General features: G+C 43.2%; 1 protein-coding gene across 1 annotated transcript in view; it reads right to left on the bottom strand.

The window, feature by feature from the left end:
- LOC311239231 (uncharacterized protein) overlaps positions 1-15625 on the bottom strand; it is an 85862-nt gene extending 70237 nt beyond the window's left edge. The window contains 1 exon segment of the mRNA XM_084327531.1: positions 15031-15625. Coding sequence (XP_084183657.1) covers positions 15031-15516 — 486 coding nt within the window. The 5' untranslated portion in view covers positions 15517-15625.
- Between the last annotated feature and the right edge of the window lie 10891 nt (positions 15626-26516).

The following is a 26516-nucleotide window of genomic DNA, read 5'->3' as shown; positions in this document are numbered from 1 at the left end:
AAATAACTCGAAAAAACAACATGATTTGGACGTATATACTATTATACAACCTGGAAATGGATCGGGCATTGCTCCATCCCATAATAGAAAAAATTCTGTTCCACGCTCATCTGCCAGCGGCGCGAGGAAGCCACGGTAAGATTCAGCGTTATTTTCTAACGTCTTCTATACTAACTGATCTGATGAACATATATGACCCACTCTGGATGAATCATCTAACGCTGCCCACGGAATTATAAACGATCCCCCGCCCATCCGGTCATCATCAGATGATGCGTAGAAACTTCTAGAACCACGTCCAGTTGACATTTTTTATCTCGCACAGATTCCTACCAAACTGTATTTGATCATCAATATAATGCATTTAGGGCTATAAATCACGTTCTGAAGAAAGCTGCAGAAAATGATAAAAACATACTTATACTTTAGACCATATTTTAGTATGAATATGTGAATGAAAAAGTTTAACGTTGCTACACCCTGAACAATACATATAGGACATTGAATGGGCCATAATAATGGCAATTTAGCAATAGAATTTAAAAAGTTATAGCCCTGCAAAGAAGGGGAACTTCTCCATAGACAAATAGAGCTGGCGAGGGATGGTAAATTATGAATTTAACCCATGGCGATTAAAGTGTTAAGGGGGATGCAGATCAGATGAAGAAGTTTGTCTTGTTTACATCGGGGTCCCCCATTTTCAACTCGTAGTGACATTTTATGACACACAACATTCATGACATCAGCCCCTGTGGACTTCCGGCCCGCCCTGGCATTTTCCCCCCGGAAAAACTCAGGGCCCTTCGGGTTAACAGAACATATGTGACCCGGCGGGCACTGGGTTGAACTGATCCGGTCCGGCGCGACCAGGATGAGTCCCGTGCCCTTTCACGCTGCCGCCCCTCTCCAAAGGAGAGAGGGATAGGTACATGTTTTGATCAAAAAACACCACAGGAGGCGCCACCAAGACAGTCTGCATATGTGAACGCACAGCTCCCGGTGGCCCACCTAACAGGTGTGAAACCCCCCTGTCGATGTCGAATATAGAGCAGAGCTATTGCGAAATATAACAAGTCCCCCTGAAGTTCCTGTATGTTCTTTGTTCCTAGAGAATAAAGACATTCTTAAAGACATTCTGATCTGAATGCCTGATCTATCACAAGCCATTGTGATAGCCACAAGCATTCCTGTATGTTCTTTGTTCCTAGAGAATAAAGACATTCTGATCTGAATGCCTGATCCATCACAAGCCTGATCCATCACAAGCCAAAGTTAAATAGGGAGGTTGTAACAAGCTGTAGCCAAGATACACCATATAAGTGGATACACACGCCCATCTCGCTTCAAATATGTAAATACAATATGTAAATAAAGTACTTATAAACCGCAGGAATTATGTTATTATAGCCATAAGTAATATATTGATGTATTTATGAAAATGTACAATGTGTATGTATTCCAAATAAGTCTTCACAAATAAGTATACTTTATATTGCATGTTTATAATTATAATAAAACCTGGACCTGGAACACCCGCATGGGAGGCAAGTGCCTTTACCTCAAGACTACCAAGACACACTTTTCTGAAACCCTAACCACACTGTTACCTTAAATTAACCATAACGCTAACACTAACCTTAACCATAAGGATAACTGGTAAACGTTAAAACAAATCATCATCATAGTATTGTTTTGTTTGTATCAGGGTGGGTGGTGGTGAAAGCGCTCACCTGCGACCATGATCATTGTTGGTTCAACTCCCGGTTCTGCCGATTTGTCAAATCGACTTTCGTCGATATGAAATGTAAATATATTACTTACACAATAAGTAAATATATCACTTATGGCTATAACATAACGTACATTATATACTTTTTTTCCTGTGGTTGATTAGTACTTTATTTACGTCTTCTGATGAGACCGTGTTGGGCTACAGTAAACTATTCCGTCCCCAGGGTTTCTGCCAGTCGCTCCCATACTAATGTGAAAGACATGAATGGCAGTCTCTGTGGACAGTTAGGCCTTATTAATCTGTTAGTTGACAGGCAGAGGACAAAAGCCTTACTGGTGGTGCCAGCGTGCGTGTGTGTGTGTGTGTGTGTGAGGGGTCCTAAACACTGTCACAAGCGACAGCCTGGCTTGAGAAGAGAAGCTTTAGAAACTAGGGACCGGCACTCCAGCAGCAGCTAGGCAGAACCCTCCCTGGGGGGGTGTCTGTCTGTACATTTTTACCACATCACTGTTCACCCAGCCTCAGCTAGTCTCATTAGCCTCTATGAGTAGTAGGCCTCCCGACTACAGCCGTGCACGCTGCTGTACTCATTGAATGACAGAGTGAATGGGAGAGGGGGTTTATGGATGGTAGGAGGGTGGGTGGGTTGGGAAAGGGAGAAAAGCAGAGGGGGGAGGAGGAGGGAGCTAGAGCAAGGAAAACAGAGAGAAAATGAGGAAAAGGTCTAAAACAAAGAGGAACTTTGAAAAAAGAGAAATAGAACAGAAGTTAGAGATACTGTATTAAATCGTGAGGGGTAAAGAGAGAGGAACGAGAGGGTGGAAGCTGCGTGCAGGGTGAGGGATGACTACTGCATAGTTACTGCCTAGCAACAGAGCATCACCTCAGTCCATTTCTAGCTGCGAGTGTTAACTTTTAGCACACTTGGCTCATCCCTTTGCGGTAGGAGAGGGGTATGGCGAGAGAAACAGGAAGGTACCATAGGAGACGGGGTGAGAGTGAGAGAGTTAGAGAGAGAATGCACCAGAGGACAGACACATCCGTGCCATGCATTACACACATTCCATCCTGTTGTTGTGAAAGAGATCCAACGCCTATTTAGTACATAGCAAAGTGCAAATGAAATAGCAATGGGCCAAATATATGTTGTAACTGAAATTCACCGCAAAAGCATCTAAACCCCTAGATATGAGTCACAGGGCAAGAGGAAACTAAACTACCAGATGTTAAAGGCCAAGGTGGGTGTAACAGTGTTTGCGTTTGTCCTGCGAAACAATGGGGACACGTCCAGAGAGCACCAGAGACACGACACTGTTGTTCTACTCAGAGTAAAATTAATGAGCAGCTGAATCTCTTCAGCTCTTCCCTTCCCAAGATGGAAGAAAAATGGCCAGAGAGTCAGAGGAACATGTTTTGTCACAGCCAAGCAGTCAAGCCGATGAACATGTAGCATGCATTTGTCAGAAAGGCAAGTAATGTCCTGGAGCTATGGCTGGCAAAATCTATGTCATCTTTGAAATCACTTCTTCAAAAAACAAACATACATGCAAGAGTACATGCTTATAGATTGTTTCCCCTACTTCTTCCTGATTTATTTGATAGTTTATTCTTATTCTAGTCTTTCATTCATTTGTTATCGTTATTAATTGCCATGTTTTGTTTCTTTGATTATGGTTAGCATAATAATGGTAGCACTGTAGTTGTAGTACTGTAGTTGTTGTAGTACTGTAGTTGTTGTAGTACTGTAGAGGTACTGTAGTTGTTGTAGTAGTAGTTGTAGTGGTAGTACTGTTGTTGTAGTGTAGTACTGTTGTTGTAGTGGTAGTAATAGTAGTACTGTCGTTGTAGTAGTAGTGGCAGTAGTAGTACTACGGTTGTTGTAGTGGTAGTAATAGTAGTACTGTCGTTGTTGTTGTAGTAGTAGTAGTAGTGGCAGTAGTAGTACTACGGTTGTTGTAGTGGTAGTAATAGTAGTACTGTCGTTGTTGTTGTAGTAGTAGTAGTAGTGGCAGTAGTAGTACTGTAGTTGTAGTAGTAGTACTACGGTAGTTGTAGTGGTAGTAGTACTGTAGTTGTATTGGTAGTAGTAGTACTGTTGTTGTAGACAGTGGTGGTAGTAGTAGAATCTCTTTATTTGCCAAGTACATTTAGCATGTACCAGAGATTTGTCCTCTGCATTTATTAACTATAAAAGATAATGTCAGCAACATTGCAGGGAGGAAATAATAAAAACCAGTCACGCTGCACACAGTAAGATTCTGTAAGAAAATGCTGATTAGGGTGTGGGGGAGGTGGGGACGTAGTGACTGCAGACTGGTTGACAAATGACCTTAGTGCTTGTAAACCTTGCTTGTGTGTCAAGCCTGTTTAATCTATGCGTTTCCCGCTCTTGTGAGAGCCAATTGCACTGTGGTACCGCGCCAATATACGCAGTCAATAAATGTCCTGCATACAATACACACAGTACAGTCAAAAAATACTATTCATCAAGCGCAGGCTAGCGCACTACAACAGTATTGACTATTGAGTCATTGGTGACTAGAGCATAACCAGCGCCGATAAGAGAGTGGGGAGAAAGGGATACGAAGGGAATGGAGAGAGATAGAGAGAGAGAGGGAGACAAGTGGGGATGTTGAAATGAGGCCTTTGTCTCTGTAGTATGTTGTTATGCATTAAGAAATTATTTCCTGACTCCATTCTAGCAAAGACTTAAGTGTGCAGTGTCTCAAGTGTATTGGTGTAGGCTATATCATGTCTCAGGAGTCAATCATTAACCATATAATTAAGTGCATTATTATAATTGTAAATGATCTGAAGTGAATGAGAGGGAGAGAGATAAATAGAAAGGGATGAGACGGAACATGCATTGGCTAACCACCCCAGAACCTGCATTCCACCACCTAATCCTAAAAGCAACCCTGAACTATAGGCAAAGGATCAGACACCCCACTCTTGCGTTTTCTCCTTTCTGTTCAGAAAATACTTATCAGAAACAAGCCTGCAGCACACACACACAGCCTGAATTTGAGTTTTATCTTTCCGCCACACAAGTCTCTAAGCTGACGCTGTTGAGTGACTGGTCGCCGTGTGCCGACTTGGCATCTGCAGTGTGGTACTGCGGTCAAGTGAGCCGTCTTTCACTTTTGCGTGGTCAAATCAGCCGCTCCTGTTTTTCGAGTGCGCGATTAGTTCCAGGTTTACGGTAATGCATTCAAACAACAATTCTGGGACGCTGTTTTAATGAACCGACGTGACTTTTGAACACAGTCTCACAAGTAGATCTTACAGAAATACTTAATATGACATTGAATGCGCATCGAATCAATAGGACGTTTAGTCGAATCAATAGGACGTTTCGTATGTGCAGTATTATTGAACATCGAATCAATAGGACGCGCAGTATATTCGACCACTAAAGCTGCAGACAATTCCACAGAGGAACACTTCCGGTGAGGATTTCAAAGTAAAGGATGGCATGTGGTTCATTTCTATTATTTCATAAGTAGTTTATTACACTGCCATGTTTGTACTTAATACTTCTCAAGACTACTTGCACAAATAATATTAACTACTTTTACTGTGTACTTTGAGTAATTTGAGTTTCAAAGTCCTTTTTATAGAACAATGAGAATTTTCGACTAACTTTGATGTGGGATAAAAACCATTTCTCCCATAAGCAGTTTATGAAACTGCCATGGTTGTACTTAGTACCTCTTAGACTACTTGTACAAATTATATGAAATATTTTTACTGTGTACTTTTTGAGTAATTTCAGTTTCAGTCCTCAGAATCAGCATTTTTGACTAACTTTGATGTGGGATAAAAAGAAAATTTCCCATAAGCAGTTTATGAAACTGCCATGCTTGTACTTAGTACTTCTTAGACTACTTGCACAAATTATATGAAATATTTTTACTGTGTACTTTTTGAGTAATTTCAGTTTCAAAGTCCCCAGAATCAGCATTTTCGACTAACTTTGATGTGGGATAAAAAAATATTTTCCCATAAGCAGTTTATGAAACTGCCATGCTTGTACTTAGTACTTCTTAGACTACTTGTACAAATTATATGAAATATTTTTACTGTGTACTTTTTGAGTAATTTCAGTTTCAAAGTCTTCAGAATCAGCATTTTCGACTAACTTTGATGTTGGATAAAAAAAGATTTTCCCATAAGCAGTTTATGAAACTGCCATGCTTGTACTTAGTACTTGTTAGACTACTTGTACAAATTATATGAAATATTTTTACTGTGTACTTTTTGAGTGATTTCAGTTTCAAAGACCTCAGAATCAGCATTTTCGACTAACTTTGATGTTGGATAAAAAAAGATTTTCCCATAAGCAGTTTATGAAACTTCCATGGTTGTACTTAGTACTTCTTAGACTACTTGTACAAATTATATGAAATACTTTTACTGTGTACTTTTTGAGTAATTTCAGTTTCAAAGACCTCAGAATCAGCATTTTCGACTAACTTTGATGTGGGATAAAAAAAAAATCTTTCCCATAAGCAGTTTATGAAACTGCCATGGTTGTACTTAGTACTTCTTAGACTACTTGCACAAATTATATGAAATATTTTTACTGTGTACTTTTTGAGTAATTTCAGTTTCAAAGTCCTCAGAATCAGCATTTTCGACTAACTTTGATGTTGGATAAAAAAAGATTTTCCCATAAGCAGTTCATGAAACTTCCATGGTTGTACTTAGTACTTCTTAGACTACTTGTACAAATTATATGAAATATTTTTACTGTGTACTTTTTGAGTAATTTCAGTTTCAAAGTCCTCAGAATCAGCATTTTTGACTAACTTTGATGTGGGATAAAAAGAAATTTTCCCATAAGCAGTTTATGAAACTGCCATGCTTGTACTTAGTACTTCTTAGACTACTTGCACAAATTATATGAAATATTTTTACTGTGTACTTTTTGAGTAATTTCAGTTTCAAAGTCCCCAGAATCAGCATTTTCGACTAACTTTGATGTGGGATAAAAAAATATTTTCCCATAAGCAGTTTATGAAACTTCCATGGTTGTACTTAGTACTTGTTAGACTACTTGTACAAATTATATGAAATATTTTTACTGTGTACTTTTTGAGTAATTTCAGTTTCAAAGTCCTCAGAATCAGCATTTTTGACTAACTTTGATGTGGGATAAAAAAATATTTTCCCATAAGCAGTTTATGAAACTTCCATGGTTGTACTTAGTACTTCTTAAGGCCTCTACATGCTACAGCAAATTCAAAGCAACTTCAACACAACATCGGCGCGATTTCAGCGCGTTTGTTGCAGACAGTCTTGTAGACTGTGTTGCGAGGACGTTGCGTACCTGTGTCCAAAATCTAATCTAAAGACCCGTTGCGTTGGTATTGCGTAGCAGTGATTGGTTGGTAGTGAATGGGGGCGGGGCTGTCTGTCACTTCTAGTGTTTTCCTGGCTCGAGACCAAAAGAAAACTTTCTGACAGGAGCTCGAGACCAAAAGAAAACTTTCTGACAGGAGCTCGATAGCTAGTGTATTGTTTCATTACACTTGTTTAATTGTTTCTTTAAAATGAATCAAATGCAGGAACGTATTGCAGAGGAGGTCCGAAAGTACCAACATTTATATAATAGCGGGTCTAAAGACTACAAGGATAGCATTATGACGATGAATCCGTGGAAGGAGATTGGGGAAACAATGGGGATGGACTGGGTTGATGTGGCGATATAACTATATTACACTATATACAAGAACACAAGCGAAAACAAACATAAACAGGGCTATTATTATACTAACGATGTATGGTTGAGAAGGGAAATCCGTTTGTAATGGCTAGAGTGCGCACCTTCGGCTGCCCAAAGTATTCAGGCGGGCTGGGCGCGCTCGAGCCGCACATCCGGGGTACATTTTGTTGCATCATAGGCTGCGCGTTGATTTTGCAGAAGCATAAAGGTAATGTGTCTGCAACACCGTTGCTTTGTCGATGTTGTGTTGAAGTTGCTTTGAAGTTTCTGTAGCATGCAGAGGCCTTTAGACTACTTGCACAAATTATATGAAATATTTTTACTGTGTACTTTTTGAGTAATTTCAGTTTCAAAGTCCCCAGAATCAGCATTTTCGACTAACTTTGATGTGGGATAAAAAAATATTTTCCCATAAGCAGTTTATGAAACTGCCATGCTTGTACTTAGTACTTCTTAGACTACTTGTACAAATTATATGAAATATTTTTACTGTGTACTTTTTGAGTAATTTCAGTTTCAAAGTCTTCAGAATCAGCATTTTCGACTAACTTTGATGTTGGATAAAAAAAGATTTTCCCATAAGCAGTTTATGAAACTGCCATGCTTGTACTTAGTACTTGTTAGACTACTTGTACAAATTATATGAAATATTTTTACTGTGTACTTTTTGAGTGATTTCAGTTTCAAAGACCTCAGAATCAGCATTTTCGACTAACTTTGATGTTGGATAAAAAAAGATTTTCCCATAAGCAGTTTATGAAACTTCCATGGTTGTACTTAGTACTTCTTAGACTACTTGTACAAATTATATGAAATACTTTTACTGTGTACTTTTTGAGTAATTTCAGTTTCAAAGACCTCAGAATCAGCATTTTCGACTAACTTTGATGTGGGATAAAAAAAAAATCTTTCCCATAAGCAGTTTATGAAACTGCCATGGTTGTACTTAGTACTTCTTAGACTACTTGCACAAATTATATGAAATATTTTTACTGTGTACTTTTTGAGTAATTTCAGTTTCAAAGTCCTCAGAATCAGCATTTTCGACTAACTTTGATGTTGGATAAAAAAAGATTTTCCCATAAGCAGTTCATGAAACTTCCATGGTTGTACTTAGTACTTCTTAGACTACTTGTACAAATTATATGAAATATTTTTACTGTGTACTTTTTGAGTAATTTCAGTTTCAAAGTCCTCAGAATCAGCATTTTTGACTAACTTTGATGTGGGATAAAAAGAAATTTTCCCATAAGCAGTTTATGAAACTGCCATGCTTGTACTTAGTACTTCTTAGACTACTTGCACAAATTATATGAAATATTTTTACTGTGTACTTTTTGAGTAATTTCAGTTTCAAAGTCCCCAGAATCAGCATTTTCGACTAACTTTGATGTGGGATAAAAAAATATTTTCCCATAAGCAGTTTATGAAACTTCCATGGTTGTACTTAGTACTTGTTAGACTACTTGTACAAATTATATGAAATATTTTTACTGTGTACTTTTTGAGTAATTTCAGTTTCAAAGTCCTCAGAATCAGCATTTTTGACTAACTTTGATGTGGGATAAAAAAATCTTTTCCCATAAGCAGTTTATGAAACTTCCATGGTTGTACTTAGTACTTGTTAGACTACTTGTACAAATTATATGAAATATTTTTACTGTGTACTTTTTGAGTAATTTCAGTTTCAAAGTCCTCAGAATCAGCATTTTCGACTAACTTTGATGTGGGATAAAAACAAATTTTCCCATAAGCAGTTTATGAAACTGCCATGCTTGTACTTAGTACTTCTTAGACTACTTGCACAAATTATATGAAATATTTTTACTGTGTACTTTTTGAGTAATTTCAGTTTCAAAGTCCCCAGAATCAGCATTTTCGACTAACTTTGATGTGGGATAAAAAAAATCTTTCCCATAAGCAGTTTATGAAACTGCCATGGTTGTACTTAGTACTTCTTAGACTACTTGTACAAATTATATGAAATATCTTTACAGTGTACTTTTTGAGTAATTTCAGTTTCAAAGTCCTCAGAATCAGCATTTTTGACTAACTTTGATGTGGGATAAAAAGAAATTTTCCCATAAGCAGTTTATGAAACTGCCATGCTTGTACTTAGTACTTCTTAGACTACTTGTACAAATTATATGAAATATTTTTACTGTGTACTTTTTGAGTAATTTCAGTTTCAAAGTCCTCAGAATCAGCATTTTCGACTAACTTTGATGTTGGATAAAAAAAGATTTTCCCATAAGCAGTTTATGAAACTGCCATGCTTGTACTTAGTACTTCTTAGACTACTTGCACAAATTATATGAAATATTTTTACTGTGTACTTTTTGAGTAATTTCAGTTTCAAAGTCCCCAGAATCAGCATTTTCGACTAACTTTGATGTGGGATAAAAAAAGATTTTCCCATAAGCAGTTTATGAAACTGCCATGCTTGTACTTCGTACTTCTTAGACTACCTGTACAAAATATATGAAATCTTTTTACTGTGTACCTTTTGGTATTCATTGGTCAGTTATGTATTGCATACGACCTGCTTCTCCCTGCTTCCCATATTTTAATAGTGTTACAGGATGTTGGTGTGTGAAAGAGGACACCAGCAGATAACACACACAAACCTCTCTCCAAGTGGTCAATTTGTGTTGCCTCAAGGTATAATTTGGTTTCCAGGCCTGATCTGGTGGACATGTACCATCAGTCTCCCAGCGGCGTAGAGTGAGGTGGAGGAACCGCGGGGTGTGCTAATTCAGTGCCCCATATTGCTATTTTCCAAGCTAATGTAGCTTTGTTATATTGTACACAGTAAAAATATTTCATATAATTTGTACAAGTAGTCTAAGAGGTACTAAGTACAAGCATGGCAGTTTCATAAACTGCTTATGGGAGAAATGGTTTTTATCCCACATCAAATTTAGTAAAAAATGCTCATTGTTCTATAAAAAAGACTTTGAAACTCAAATTACTCAAAGTACACAGTAAAAGTAGTTCATATTATTTGTGCAAGTAGTCTTGAGAAGTATTAAGTACAAACATGGCAGTGTCATAAACTACTTATGAAATAATAGAAATTAACCACATGCCATCCTTTACTTTGAAATCCTCACCGGAAGTGTTCCTCTGTGGAATTGTCTGTAGCTTTAGTGGCGCGTCCTATTGATTCGATGTTCAATAATACTGCACATACGAAACGTCCTATTGATTCGACTAAACGTCCTATTGATTTGATGCGCATTCAATGTCATATTAAGTATTTCTGTAAGATCTACTTGTGAGACTGTGTTCAAAAGTCACGTCGGTTCATTACAACAGCGTCCCAGGCTTGTTTTAATGCATTACCGTAAACCTGGAACTAATCGCGCACTCGAAAAACAAGAGCGGCTGGTTTGACCACGCAAAAGCAAAAGACGGCTCACTTAACCGCAGTAGAGTGGGGGGGGGGGGGTCATCCCCTCTCAACAGCTGAGCCTGTCTCCCAACTGGCCCACGCTGATCTAGGGTCTGTGTGTGGAACAGGACAGACCAGCTGGACAAACAGTGTGAAGGGACAGCGGACAGAGAGGCCTGGGTGACTGCAGTATCATCTTGCAGATCTTATGGGTGTGTGCAGTCTCGCGACTACAGTGATATTGGGATTGGGTGTTCCCGATAATGTGGTTTTAGAACATCTTGTTCGGTTAAAAAAAACAGAAGAAATCCCTGTACAAACCTGCCTAGCATGATGAGATAATGTTATCAATGTCACAAGAAAAATACAATGACATAATTATATGCCGTTTAAATAGCAGTGCATATAGCAGTAGACCTATAAAAAAAATTGGAAAGTGATTTTGCAAAGAGTTTGAACATGATGGTTTCAGTTCACATAACATTTGCATTTTGCAGATGTAGCCTTCTTCCTATAGTGGTGTATTAGTATTACAATAGGGTAATCCCCAATTCAGCTTTAAGACTGTTAAGATTCTCATCTTACTTTGCTGTGTGCCAAGGCTCTCTAATTAATAAAATACTCATACAGTAAGATCATAGTGGGACCACTGGGGGGGGGGGGGGTTCAAACTACTACTTCAGGCCATCCTCCATCCATGTGCGTGTGTGTGAGCAGACTACGGTGAAGAGCAGAGAGACCCTATCCATCTCCCAGTAATGATACATTCTTATTTCTACGGCTCGGCCCAATTAAGCCAGGCCCGAGGAGGCCCAGCGCTCAATTACACGACTGGGTCTCTCTCTGCGTCCGCCACTTTGGATGCCCCGCCTTCTTCTCAGAGCACAGCTCCATCAAAGCCTTGTTCTCAAACGTCGCCCTGAGCCAGGAGAATGAGCGGAGAGAACCTCTACTCCCATGCTATTCATTCTTTTGAAGAAGACACTTTGACAGAGAGACAGTACCACATTTCCACAGCGTTGGCTGACTCTGCTCCACGTCAGAGGTATAGGGTGTCACACACACACACACACATACACAGCTCAACCAAGCCGTACAGTTATGCCAATGGAAAACCAAACACAGGCAGAAAGTGCCTAGTCATCACTTCCTGCCCGTGTCACATCTCCGTACTGTGCTGGACAAGAGGGCCTTTGGAGAGAGACAGAGAGTGAGCTTCCACTGAGGTCAAATGAGAGGAGACAAGGAAGGCAGATGATGCACGGGAGGGTCAATGCTATTTCAAATTGGGTTCCCTCTCAGGAGTCGCCTGGGTGTCCTTTGAATCAATTTCTCTCCCAGGACGACCTTGCCAGGAGGACGGGAAAACGCTTGGTTCAGGGATAGGGACACCTTGACAGGCTGCCTGTCGCCAGCCTCTCTGCCCTGGTGGTAGTAGTGTCAACACGACATTCTCTGCGAGTGTGTGTGTGTACATGTGTAAAGGCAACACAAATATGAGTTCCTAAGCCACTTGGTATGAGAGGAACTCCCAAGCACACTTGTATTACAGCCTCTATATCAGATTCAGAAACAATTTCAATTATATATGTTCTTTTTCAGAGAGGAGCAACGTGTGTATGCATTGCATACACCAGGGGGAAACTTGTGCAAAGCTACAAACTCAATTGATTGAATGTTGATTCGACATGTATTTCAACTGAGAATAATAAGTGTAACGGGTCACTCACAGCCCCAACGTTCTCACAGAAGTCGTTTAGCACTGGGAGACTATATGTTACTTCTTCTTACAATACGATCTGTAACGCAATGGTAAAAAGGGGAAGCCATTTCCGAACACATCCGTGATGACACTGACCCGTCCTCTTCTTCTAGCTCTAGGAGGTGAAGGGTGTTATAAACACCCCAGGCTGATTATTAGCCTGCACCATAAAGCTTATCAGTTTACCCTCAACATGCATGCATGCAGCCTCCCTGATTAACCCTCCCAACAGCAAATTAAGATGCAGTTTAACGATCCTTGGCTTGCGGCGGAAACAAACACTGGGGCTACAATTTATCTGCTGGACATTCAAATATGGACATTATCAGTAATAAAAAGATGTCTGCACTGCAGGGTATAAATGATGTCCAACTCTTGGCAAGACAGTGAACACCCCCCCCCCCTCCCATTGCTGTACCACAGAAGCTCAAAGCCTGGGCTTGTGATCAAATTCTGATTGCTACACACACAAACATAGAAGTGTGGTAATACCCATATGAAAATTAACTGTAGTAAAACATATACCACAGAAATACTGTAGTGATTAACCATAGTACTGTATTTCTTCTGTAGTGGAATATTATAGAAATGTAAGGTGAATCACTATAGTATTCCTTTAGTTGTACCATAAAAATACGATGGTAGTTAGTATTTGGTGCATACAGAGAGAAAACAGCACAGGAATACCTTGGTTTTACTATAATTCCGTTTTTGTAAATTGTATAAATCAGGTTTGGGGTAAAAAGGTCAAACTTAAGTGCTGTCCTAGACTCTTTATGATTACATCGAGGAGACAGCACGCAAACCTTTAATGAAATTGTGAGTTGAGCGTATTATGTCTTATTTTAAATAATTGTATCATGCAGAATAGCTTTGCCTGAAGCCACATACTGTATATGAATGTCTGAAGAAAAAGCAAGAGACAGTGCAAAAGCGCCTAGTCGAGAGAAAATAATGTTTGGTTTAATCTGATGTAAACATGCACACATAACGCACATATCTCAGGGACCCCGGCTGATGATGCAAACTGAGAAGTATAATGGTATGGTGGCAAATGAATGTAGATGTAATAATATCCCTACATCACGATGGATACATCCTCATCTCCTCTGGTTTGGTTCTGTTATATTAAAATGTAGCCTACAGTGTTAAGATGAATTGCAATAATTTTTCAACTGCTGAGAATTCAAGAGTAATGCTACTATAAAGCTATTCCAAAATGTGGTGTTTCAAAATGGAACATGGAAGACATAGGGAGAGCCCCCACCACTCACCCAACCCATCATTGTGAAATAGGCCAAAGGATTCACAACTAAAAATGGATTGCAAAAGAGGAAACCATTACCCATAACCACAACCCCAAGTCCTGTAAGGTGTCACCATGTTAAGGACACAAGTTTTATCTTAAGACTGGATAATGAATTATATTATCACATGACTTTTAGACTAGATTGAGAGAAAGCTCTATGTTACAGCTATACTTTACTCAATAAAGTGATACATGATATTATAGGCCGAGCAACATCCACAAAGGCAGAAGGCCTGGCATGTATAAAGACTATAGGCACGCCATGACACTCACATGTGAATTTCAAAGATGGAGAGTCAAGTTAGTCTGGGACATTCACTATTGTAGTCCGGCCATATGGGTCCGACACCTTCCTGTGATGATAACCAGAGCTGACTGCAGAGCATGGCTTAGAAAGATAGATCTATCTACCCATCCATCTGGCCTATTTAGAAAGAGAGAGCCAATGGGTTGTCATTATTCTAGGCACTAGAAGAAGAAGAGCCTACACCTACACTAATGAGCGTTACTCGAACATCAAAAAGCCCATAATGACAACCGGCAAATTCCATCGTGGTCCGTGCCAGTGGTACCAACGGTGGCATCTCTCCGCTATGGTCGCACCTTGTGTCAGCTGGTGCGATGACTCACGCTCTGCCCCCGACTGTCAGTGCAATGCAACGGTATCTAGACTAACCGTGTCATTCAGCACTCTTCACTTAGCTAAGTTCATACATGCTGTTCATAATAGGCCGTGAATCGAGTTAGCCTTCTAAACGGAATGACTCGTTGTTACATGCGATAGCTTCTTGTGGAAAAATCCACCCCCATTAATATTCGAGGCATCGCAACCTCACGCCTCTGTAGGATAATAAAGATGCAACAAAGCTGTCATCACAAATATTATCCCCCAGCTCACATAAAAATAGATTAGCCATTTCTAAAGCTGAAAGACTCGCCATTTGTCTCCCACTGGCTATCATAGCTTTATCATAGGTTAGTAAAAAATATATATATTAAAAAATTTAAAAGAGGATTCAAAGGACTATTCATATAATTATGCATTAATAAGCTACCATGGGATAATACAATGGGGGAAAGGGTGACCGTGCAGTGCACAACTTACCTTGGTAACCACATTCCGCACAAGTCCCGTTTGGAGCTCAAACGTCCACTCCTTGCACATACAGTGCGTGCTGGCCGTGCGATTGTGTGTGCCGCCGTGCCCATAACTACCATTGGCATACATAAACGCTGGGCGCGGGATGGTATTATTATTTGAACCATGAAATAAAGATGAATGACTTCTGGTCAAATTAGTCGTGTTCGCCATCGGCTGAACACATGTGTTTTTCGGCTGGGCGAGAAGAAAATTATCAGAGTACTGGCTGAATCCAATAAATAACGCTGGGATCCATGTCAGGACAATCAGCTGTCTCTGATACTTCCCAAATCCCCCTAGAAACGGCAACACACAGGCGTCGATGCGTGTGAGCGGTCCCGGCGACGTGCTTTTGGGCAAGTAGCCGTTCTCCGGTTGATGGTCATGGTCCTCCGTGTCGAGCTGCACCACTGCCATCGCGGGTTCGCACAGAGACGCGTCTGTAGCCATCCGGGGTCGGCGGTGCTATACCCCTCTTGTCGACTCCTCGATGCGTCACAATGCGCTCCGGCAGTGAAAGCCCACACTCCTACGCAGAAAGTTGGACGACGTTCTACTGTCAAACATGCAAAACTGTTTTGCAGGCTGTGACGTACAGGCGTTAGAGGTAGCTCTGCATAGGAGTGTGGTGAAAGCCGTGCGCAGTCAATCACTGAAACAGAGATATGATTCTACTGTACGGACGCACCTCTTTATGATCAGGAAGCTGTTTACTACGGGAGTGTCGGTGTCGCCGAACGCTTATTGTTGGGATCGGAGGTTCCAATGCACACGAACACCGCCCGGATAATAAATAAAAAAATACTTATCCACTAGAAATTAAACACACACTTAAATACAATAGAATGTTTCCTTTTTGGCAATCTTTGTATCGCTATGACGCTGTGCAGGAAGTGGCGAGATTTGACCGGCCCCCTTTCCCTAAAGCGCCACAGGTAACACACCTGTCCAAATAAATGAGTAGGGTATATCTGCAGAGCCAGAGCCCTGCGTGGACGGGTTTGAGGCGGGGCTTCGTGGCGTGGACAGGTAATAGTGGCCTGGACAAGTATTTGCACTACTGCGCATGCGGATGAGGGGGGGGGGGGCTCTCTCGCTCGCTCGCTCTCTCGCTCGCTCTCTCTCTCATTTACGACATACACAACTTGAATGAATGAATGAATGAATGAATGAATGAATGAATGAATGAAAACTTTATTTAACAGATTGCAGAATGGGTACAATACAGTACGGCTCAATACATACAATTGTTAAGGGGATGCAGACCTGAGAAAGACGTTTGTCTTGTTTCCATCAGGGTCCCCCATTTTCAATTCATATAGACATTTATGACATACACAACATACATGACATTTATGGCATAGGGACATATAGGTATTTAGTACTGATACATTTGTGACATAGGCGGTATTCAAATATACAGTACTGTTACCCCTAGATCCTGACAGAGTATATACATATGATGGGGAGGGGACTGTACATTAGGAGGGGGTGGGTGGGTGGGAGGGAAATATACATACGGCGGGGAGGGAATATATACATGCGGTGGGGAGGAGACTGTCTATTAGGAGGTGGTGGGGGTTTTGGGCATTTACGGTGGCCAGTTTTGAATTGCAGCCTCCCGTAGGTGCTCTTTAAGGGCGGTTTTGAATGTGGGCAGGGATTCACATTCCTTTACAGCTTTGGGTAGGGCGTTCCACATTGTTGTGGCATAATTGCGAAACGTGTTTAGTCCCTTGTTTGAGCCGAATCTGGGTTTAACATGATTTGTTGAGCTTCCTCTGGTGTAGTGGTTGTGGTATTCACTGACCTTTGGGAAGTATTTTGACATGTACATGGGCACCCCGGTCCCTCTCGTTTACATCAGGGTCCCCCATTTTCAATTCATCATAACATGACATACAGATAGACAGCTATCTTTACTAAATATAAACCTGCAAGTGGTGTATAGGACTGCTATCTTTACTAAATATAAACCTGCAAGTGGTGTATAGGACTGCTATCTTTACTAAATATGTAAAAATGTAAGTACCTATTTCGCTATTTTGGACATTAGGTGCGCATGTTGCTTATCAAGGCCACCACAGATCAGCTGTGCAACCACAGACCAGCTGTGCAATCGAATTTAATTAGCTAACTGGCTCTCTCTTTCTCTCTCTCTGCTATCTTTACTAAATATAAACGTGTGAAGTGTCTTTTCTTCATTCATGTATCTCTATCTAAGTTCATTTATCGTATAGTTTTCTATTACCCTTTCCCTCTGCATTGTTTTAGGTATTTTCAGATGTTCGGGAAACTTTCAAGTAAGAGGAGACTGACGATATGGTCAAAATCAACGGGCGGCGGTGTTTATTAATAAAACAGCTTTAGGAATTAAAACAGTACACCGTCTCTTTGGTTCAATCTAATTGTCTCTTTCATTTGGCTGTTGTCGTCTCTCGGTGCTGTTCGCTGTCTCAGGTTGTCCATGGCCAACACGCGGCTTCTCTTTGTGGTGGTTGCCAAGGCAACCTTGGGTCTCCGTCAGTCTCAGCGCTCAAGCAAGGAGCGCTTGATTTCATCTCTCTCCGTGGCAGGATCTCCTGCTGCGAAGCGATCTTCTGTCATTGGGTGTCAGTGGCTCTGAGTCTCCGGCTCGGCTCTCAAGCTCCTCTGAGTGTCTTGCTCGGCTCTCGAGTTCTGTTTGATGATTCTCTCTCCGTCGGTGGAGGTTCAGCGCTCAAGCCAGGAGCGCTTATCTCCAAGTTCCTTCGCTCAGCCGGTGTGTGTGGCGTGTCTCTCCAGGTTCCTTCTGGTGTGAGTCGTGTCTCTAGTGAGTCGCCATCCGCCCTTTTTATCAGAGGAGAGAGAGAGAGAGAGGGAGGGGGAGACAGAGAGCGAGAGGGGGGGGGGAGACCCTGCCTACCTATTCACGTCCACTTATTTTTGGTCACATTCCAGCAGGAACTTGTCTGCGGGGTCTTGTGACAACATGTTACACAATTTATTCTGCTGACACAACCGTTCACCATAATCTTGCCGGGCTGTTTAATCATTTACTTGATGAGGGGATCCGTTTTTCACTGAGTAACACTTTATTTCCTGATTAAATTATATGACCAATATTGTACAGCTTTTATCTTCTAGTATTAAGAGTTTTTATTCTTTATTGTGACTAAGTTTATACAATGTAGCCTATTTCATTATTTTACATTTAGAATTAGCAAATCAACTCATTTTATTTGAACCCAAACACATGGACACTTTTCCTTTATAATAAAACAGTTGTTAGTCATTTCACCACATGTTATTTGATTTCCATATTGTAGGACGATTTACTAGTCTCCATGAAACACCACATTTTGCTTGGGTGCTGCTGACTCATCTATCTTCAGTCTGAAAAGGCTCTGTTTACAGTCCGTTTTTACTCGGTCCCCTAACCATCTGCCATGTCGTAACCTGAAAGTCCTTACTTAGGGTAGGGGTCAGTTTTATTGTCTTTAAGGTCAGCCATCTGTTTTCTGGGGAGTCAACCGCCTCTACCCTAGGGTCTCAGAAATACCTTCACATGGTGTTCTAAATAACCTTTCTATCAAGCAGCATTTTGTCTTTCAAATCATTTTCCTTGTAGATTTCACTTGCATTTATTCATGTTTTCATTTAGAAATATACGACACGTGCAAGTGGTGTAGTAGGACTGCTATCTTTACTAAATATAAACTTGCAAGTGCATGGTGTAGTAGGACTGCTATCTTTACTAAATATAAACTTGCAAGTACATGCAAGCCAATTTGCATCTCCAAGTGGGCAAGTGATGTGATGATTAGAGGCACAACCTTTGATTCATAACTGAGCCGACGCATACGGTGGTCATGTATAATAATAATAATAACAATAATGGTCACATTATGCTTTTATTACTTTTCATGTTTGTGTTACAGAATACACTATACACAAATGTGGATTGGACTGCAGACAAGGCTATCACTACCACTGCCCCTACTGCCAGGCAACAATTATAAGAAAAGAAAAAATTAGGGATGTCCCGATCACGTTTTTTTGCTCCCGATCCGATCCCGATCATGTGATTTTGAGTATCTACCGATACCGATATTTCCCGATCCGATCAAAATTATTATTATTATTTTTTTTATTCAACAAACATGACCATGTTCACATCTTAAACTCATACTGAGGCCTTAGTTTTGGTTTTAAATTGCATATCATCATTCATTTATTTATTGTCACACAGAGCAGAAGAATTTTGCCAAAACAAACCAATAGTATCCAGCTGCAGAACAGCAGACCAGCCACACTCTCAGACCCAAACGCATTTCCTTTGATTTAATTATACATCAAATGATTTATGAAGTTAACTTTTCACCTGGATAACGTCAACATTCAGGGTGAATGTAATGTGAGAAATTGGGATACAAAAAATTTAAATAAAAATTATTTGGGTCTGAGATTGTGGCTGGTCTGCCGTTCTGCAGCTGGATACTATTGGTTTGTTTTGGCAAAATTCTTCTGCTCTGTGACAATAAATAAATTAATGATGATATGCAATTTAAAACCAAAACTAAGGCCTCAGTATGAGTTTAAGACGTGAACATGGTCATGTTTGTTGAATAAAAAAAAAAAAAGTAAAAAAAAAATCTTTTTTTTTTTTTTGCCGATCCCGATCTTCGGAAAATCACGTGATCGGCCCCGATCCCGATCACGTGATCGGATCGGGACATCCCTAGAAAAAATGCTTCGTACCATATATTATCATGCAAGCCCCTGCCCAGATGTGGATTGGACTGCAGACCAGGCAGCCCAGACTATCATTACCACTGCCTCTACTGCCAGGCAACATTTGTAACAAAAATAAAGGCTTTGGTCCATATATCATCATGTAAGAGCCAGCCCTCCCCTCAACCACCTCTGCCAGCTCCTCAACCACCTCTGCCATCTCCTCAACCACCTCTGCCATCTCCTCAACCACCTCTGCCATCTCCTCAACCACCTCTGCCATCTCCTCAACCACCTCTGCCATCTCCTCAACCGACTCTGCCATCTCCTCAACCGACTCTGCCATCTCCTCAACCACCTCTGCCATCTCCTCAACCACCTCTGCCATCTCCGGGAGTCGAGACCGCAGCCTCTTGCATTGGTGACGAGCACAATCTCCGCTACTAAATACCTGTATGTCCCTATGTCGATATGACCCTGATGTAAACAAGACAAAACGATATGACCCTGATGTAAACAAGACAAACTTCTTTCTCTGGTCTGCATCCGCTTAACAATTGTGTGTATTGAGCCGTACTGTATTGTACCCATTCTGCAATCTAATCTGTTAAAATAAAGTTTTCATTCACACTCAAATCTGTGTTCATTTTTTATTTTGCATACTAATGTTCTGTGTCTTGAGTCGTACTTGTATTGAAAAACTGATTTTATATGTCTGAGGAGAAGACTGGTACTCATCATCTTCGTCTCCACAAAGTACTGGGGGGTCTACTGTATGTGAGACATATTTCCTTTAGAGTGAAGGAAAAATGACATGTGAAGTATGTTGTGTGCCAGGTTAATGTATACTCTATTTTTGTATCACAAACAGTGCTGTATATGTAGTTTATTCCCCCTCAAATGTATATCTATTATTACTATATATACTCTACTATTTTTGTATCACAAACAGTGCTGTATATTTGTAGACTTCTTCCAATGTACAGTTTATTCCCCCTCAAATATATATACTCTATTATTACTATATACACTCTACTATTTTTGTATCACAAACAGTGCTGTATATTTGTAGATCTGGTATGTCATAAATGTCTAGTATATTTGTAGATCTGGTATGTCATAAATGTCTAGATGTAACATTACTGTATCTGTATGTCATTACTGTATGTGAGACATATTTCCTTTAGAGTGAAAGAAAAATGACATGTGAAGTATGTTGTGTGCCAGGTTAATGTACTCTATTTTTGTATCACAAACAGTGCTGTATATGTACAGTTTATTCCCCCTCAAATGTATATCTATTATTACTATATATACTCTACTATTTTTGTATCACAAACAGTGCTGTATATTTGTAGTGTGCGGGAGCTTAGAGGACTGTATATAATTTTCACCTTAGGGGGTGTGGTAGGATGCCTTAACTCTTAAACTAATTGTACCAAATACACAACTGAGTGAATAACTTAAAATGGAGTCACCTAAACTAGAAAGAGCAAGGAAACTGTTTGAACCATAATGCCATTTATATAAGCAAAAAAGGGTAAAAAAGATACATACAAAATGTTATTATCACTTTACACAATGCCTAATTAAATACTATTACTAAATTTAGATGGGCGCCCAAATAGTTCTATTAAAGTGTTCTGGCCAAACGTTGCTGCGGTTACCACTGTGTCAGAGGAACAATTCCCTCTGCAGTATGAGAGAGGTGGAGAGAGTTAATAATCCTGGGGGGTGAGAAAGAACCCGGATGGTTTCTGTAACGAGTAGTAGACCGCTGCGTGGTGATGAGGGCGGGAAGACGCTGCCCGGTCCGATAGGCGCCACCAGTCTGCTCCTGCAGACCAGATGCTCCGCTCCGTGGTGCTGCACGGCGCACGCCGACAGCTGCTGCAGACACGCTGGTCCCCTCTGTACCACAGGCTACTGCTAGTGGCTACTACATAGGACTAGTTGTGTCCTTTTACAGCGTCCCTTCGACACAGACCCTATCTAAATGTCCTCTGGTCTGTGCTATATATCGACTGATATGTCCAGTATAGAGCAGCTATCAAAGCATGAGCTGAAGCTACTTTAGGTATTAGCACCGAGCTAGCTAGCTTCGGCTAACTGTTAACGATAAATGGGGAATACTATAGTCCGCTGTAATGTGCTAATCCCAGACGTTTACTAAACATCGAATTAGCTGGTTACTAAAAACTCACTCTCTCTTGGTGGTATAATGTCCGCTTGGTAAGCAACTTTACATCCTTGGTCACCGTCAAACTATAACTTTACGAGAGCAACGCTGGAAGCACGTCTGTTCTCTGGCATGTCCTGGCAAGTTCAAAGTCAATACCGCAGGCTAGAGGAAGTGACGCACTTACGAGGGAACACTACCACCTCTGGCCCACTAGATGGCAGCACCGTCATATAACCTGAGATGCCAGCAGTAGGCAGACAGTGTAACATTATGTGGTAAATAAATAACTTAACTCCCACATATTAAACAGGTTGGTGAACTTAAAGGGGGATTATCTTAGGTCTAATTTTACCTAATTGCAGACCCTTCAGCACAGCCGCCCCCTGATTTGCGGCGCTAATCAGTACTGAGGTCTGCTGAATGTCTAGTAGTCACTCAGGCTGGTCAGAGTCAGAGTCAGAGTACGGGGGTAGTCGGATCAGTCGAGCCACTGGTCTGTGGTATGTTCTTCCTCCGACATCCACGATAGCCGAGCGGACTCTTCCGTCTTGCCCTTTTACCACACTCTTCACCCCTCCGGTGAGCCAGCGGGCTCGGGGGAGCGCCTGATCCACGATCATGACTGGGGTTCCTGGTTCTAGGTTGCCTCTTTCAGTGATCCACTTGCGGCGGCCTTGCAGCGATGGGAGATATTCGGTGGTGAACCTCTTCCAGAATTGGTCGGCTAAAGCCTGACTATACCTCCATTGTCTTCTGCCGATGATCTCGGTGGAGGCGTAGACCGCAAAGGGAAGGGCCGCATCTCGCCGCCCCATCAAAAGGCTGTTGGGTGTTATGGGGTCGAGATTGGCCGCGTCGCTACTGACGTACCCCAGTGGCTTGGAATTCAGAATGGCTTCAATCTCCACCAACATGGTGTTGAAGACCTCTGCCTTTGGAACCTGTCCTCTGAGTGCGGCTGCTAGAGCAGCCTTTACTGACTTGACCTCTCTCTCCCACGTTCCACCGAAGTGGGGTGCATTTGGAGGGTTGTAGGAGAAGGTGACCTGTTGGGAGGCCAGCTCGTCCCTCAACTCCTCACTCATCTGGTGGTAACTCTTGATGAGTTCAGCTTCTCCTCCCTTGAAGTTCGTCCCGTGATCAGACCATAAGGTATGGGGTCGCCCTCTCCTTCCAGTGAATCTACGGAATGACTGGAGGAAGCTGTCTGTTGTCATTTCAGCCAGCACCTCGAGATGGACGGCTCTCGTGGTGAGGCACTTGAAGATGATTCCCCATCTCTTAGCAGTTGCTCTCCCGATCTCCGCCTTGATGGTGAAGGGTCCGAAGCAGTCCATGCCCGTGTTGTGGAAGGGCGCTTCTTGGAGACGGAGGCGGCAGGATGGGAGGTCAGCCATTCGTGGCATGATGGGTTGGGCTCTGAGCTTCTGGCAGTCTGTGCATGACCGTTGGTAACGCCGCACAGCCTCCCGGCCGCAAAGTATCCAGAACCTTCTCCTGAGCTCCGCGAAGAGCCGCTCCGCTCCAGGGTGATACAATTTGGTGTCATAGTGACGAATCACCAAGTTAGTCACCGGATGCTTAGAGGGGAGTAGGATGGGGTGTTTGCTGTCCTCGGTGAGGCCCTGAGCCCGTCGTAGGCGGCCTCCGACACGTATGAGGTCTTTCTCGTCCAGTTCGGGGGCCAGTAGCCTCAGCTTGCTGTCTTTTGGTAGCTCCATCTTCCGTCCAAAACACGCCATCTCGATCTGGAAGACCTCCCGCTGCACCCTCTGCAGCAACATGATCTCAGCTGCGGCGTAGTCGTCGGCGCTGAGGGGGGTCGGGTCTCCGGGACCGGGGTTCCGGTGGTGGAAGGTACGTACTTGGAGCTCTTCTAGGGTCTGGCAATCCTCAACCTTGGGACCGTCGGTGTTTGAAGGGTCTTGGAGTCCGGTGAGGCCGCAGAAGATGGACTTCTTAAGTTCCACCTCCACCTCTGCGTTCTCCAAGTTCGGAGGAGAAGGCCAGTCTTCTTCTGGCTTGCGTAGGTAGTCGGGTCCACGGTGGTAGAGGTTGGGACGTGCCAATTCCTCGAGGGTCGCACCTCTGGTGATCACGTCCGCCGGGTTGACCTCTGTCGAAACGTATCGCCAGCAGCTGATCCCCACAAGCTCTTGGATCTCTGTCACCCTTGTTCCCACGAATACTTTATATCTGCACGAAGTCGACTGGATCCACTGGATGACTGTTGTGGAGTCAGACCACATCGACACCGCGTGAAGGGGGAGGTGCAGCTCTTCCTTCAGCATCTTTCCCAACTGGGCTCCACTTAGAGCTGCGCAGAGCTCCAGCCGGGGAATGGATTGCTGCTTCTTGGGTGCAACTCTTGAGCGTGCAAGAATGAAGGAGACGTGGACTGTGTCGTCGGGCTCCACCGCGCGCAGGTACGCTACTGCACCATATGCCTTCTCAGACGCGTCACAGAATACATGAAGGGAGAGCTGGCTGCCGGTCAGACTGACGCTCGAGGGAAAGTAGCTCCTGGGAAACTCGATCTGTTGGAGGGTGGGGAGCTCTTCTTCCCACTTCTTCCACTTCGCCCCGAGTGTCTCTGGTAGGGGGTCATCCCATCCCTTCGCCTCAGTCCACAGCTCGCTAACCAGAGACTTGGCACGAGTCGTGTAGGGGTTGATGTAACCCAACGGGTCATATTGACTCGCCAGAGTACTGTAGATCGACCTCCTAGTTACGTAATGGCGAGTTTCGATTTTCTTTTGCCGGTAACACAGGGTGTCAGACGTGAAACACCAGAGGAGACCCAGAGTCATTTCCTGGGCGTCCTCACTTGACTGGGAGAGCCAGGTCTCGGTGCTGTCAGCCTTCGCTTCGTCTGGGAGGTCTCGGACGACCTCAGGGTCGTTGGTGGCCCACTGGCGGACCTCAAAGCCAGCGGTGGCCAGGAAGGTGCGTATGTCATGCACCAGCTTGTAGGCCTCTTCCGCGGTCTCCACGCTGTGGAGGCAGTTGTCCACATAGAAACTGTGGTAGACAGCATCGGAGACTCCGGGGGGTGCGGCGCCGTCGTCGACATGAAGCTGCAGGGCGTAGGTGGCGCAACACGGGCTGCAGGTCGTCCCGAAGGGCAGCACCTCCCACTGATAGATGGACTGTTCCGGGTCGTCTGGGTTTTCTCTCCACAAGAACCTCATGAGTGGCTTATCTTCGTCGAGCAAACACACCTGATGGAACATGCGTTTGATGTCGCCACTGATGGCGGTCTTCTGTCGTCGGAAGTGCACCATGACTCCGAGGAGAGGAGGGGTCAGAGTCGGACCGGGCAGGAGATAGCGGTTGAGGTTCTGCTGGCGCACTTGAAAGCTGCAATTAAATACCACTCTGTTCTTTCCGTTGTGCTTAACGTTATGGTGTGGAAGGTACCATGACTCGGCACTCCTTTCCGCCTCCTCGGGCTTCAGCCTCCTGACGAGTCCAGACTCTATGAGCTTGCTCATTTCTGTGGCGTAGGCGGCAGCCGTCTCGGGGTCTCTGCTGAGTCTTCTTTCAGTGCTAAGCAGACACGGCTTCGCTACTCCTGGGGGAACCTTGAAGGTCGGCATGGGCTCTCTTCTCAAGAGCAGTGTGGCATATCTGAGGACACCGCGCACGCAGACACGCTTGGTCTTGGCTTGGAGAAGATCCATCGCCGCCTTATCTTCCTTGGAGCGAGTGTGTATCTTCTCGTTTTTGTATGGAGCAATGTCCAGCTGCCATAACCTCTGAACATTCTCCAGCAGTGCCTCGTCTTCGTGCCCCGCTCCAATGAAGAGGCAGTGGGTCTGACGGGCGTTCAGATTTCTTAGACTGATGGGGCCCTGCAGGGTCCAGCCTAGCGGAGTCTCCAGGGCGACGGGACATCCGGGTGGACCCGGGATGATGTGCTTGGGTAAAGTGAGGTTCACATTATCGGAGCCGAGCAGGAGGGTGGGCTTCACCTCCATTGCAGCGTTGATCCCCAGATTACAGAGATGTGGGTACCTCTTCATGAGGGACTCCATCGGGTAGCCGTAACTGGAGAGGCACAACCCGGCAGCTGTGAATACGCGGCTCACCTTGAAGACTTCCTTCGGCCGTCCGGCCGGTGTGAGGGTGAGGGCCACACTTTCTCCTTGAATAGTGGTGCGCCCTGGTTGCGTCTGCGTCGCCCACGAGTCCAAGGGCGATGGCAGCCTCACGCATCAGCAGCGTGCGCTCCGAGCCATCGTCAATAACCGCGTAGGTCTCCAGAGTCTTGTCGCGGTTCCGCAGGACCACCGGCACAATCTTCAACAGCACGCGGGGAGTGCTGCCCCTCACGGGGCCCACGTAGTAGTTGCGTAGCTCTCTAGAGGGCTCATCACGGACTTCCGCCACGTAAGGCTTAGCCTTGTCGTCTCTATTGTTGAGGTCGTGGAGGGCCGTGAGGTGGATCTTCCCGCACCCGCTCTGTCTGCAGGGTCCCTTGAGGGTACAGTCCTTTGCTCTGTGCTCACGGGCGCACTTCCAGCACCGCTTATTCTCTATTATCCAGTTTCTT

Source organism: Notolepis coatsorum (assembly GCF_963971535.1).
Source record: "Notolepis coatsorum genome assembly, chromosome: 13".
Taxonomy (NCBI): domain Eukaryota; kingdom Metazoa; phylum Chordata; class Actinopteri; order Aulopiformes; family Paralepididae; genus Notolepis; species Notolepis coatsorum.
This window is presented reverse-complemented; position numbering and strand designations above follow the sequence as displayed.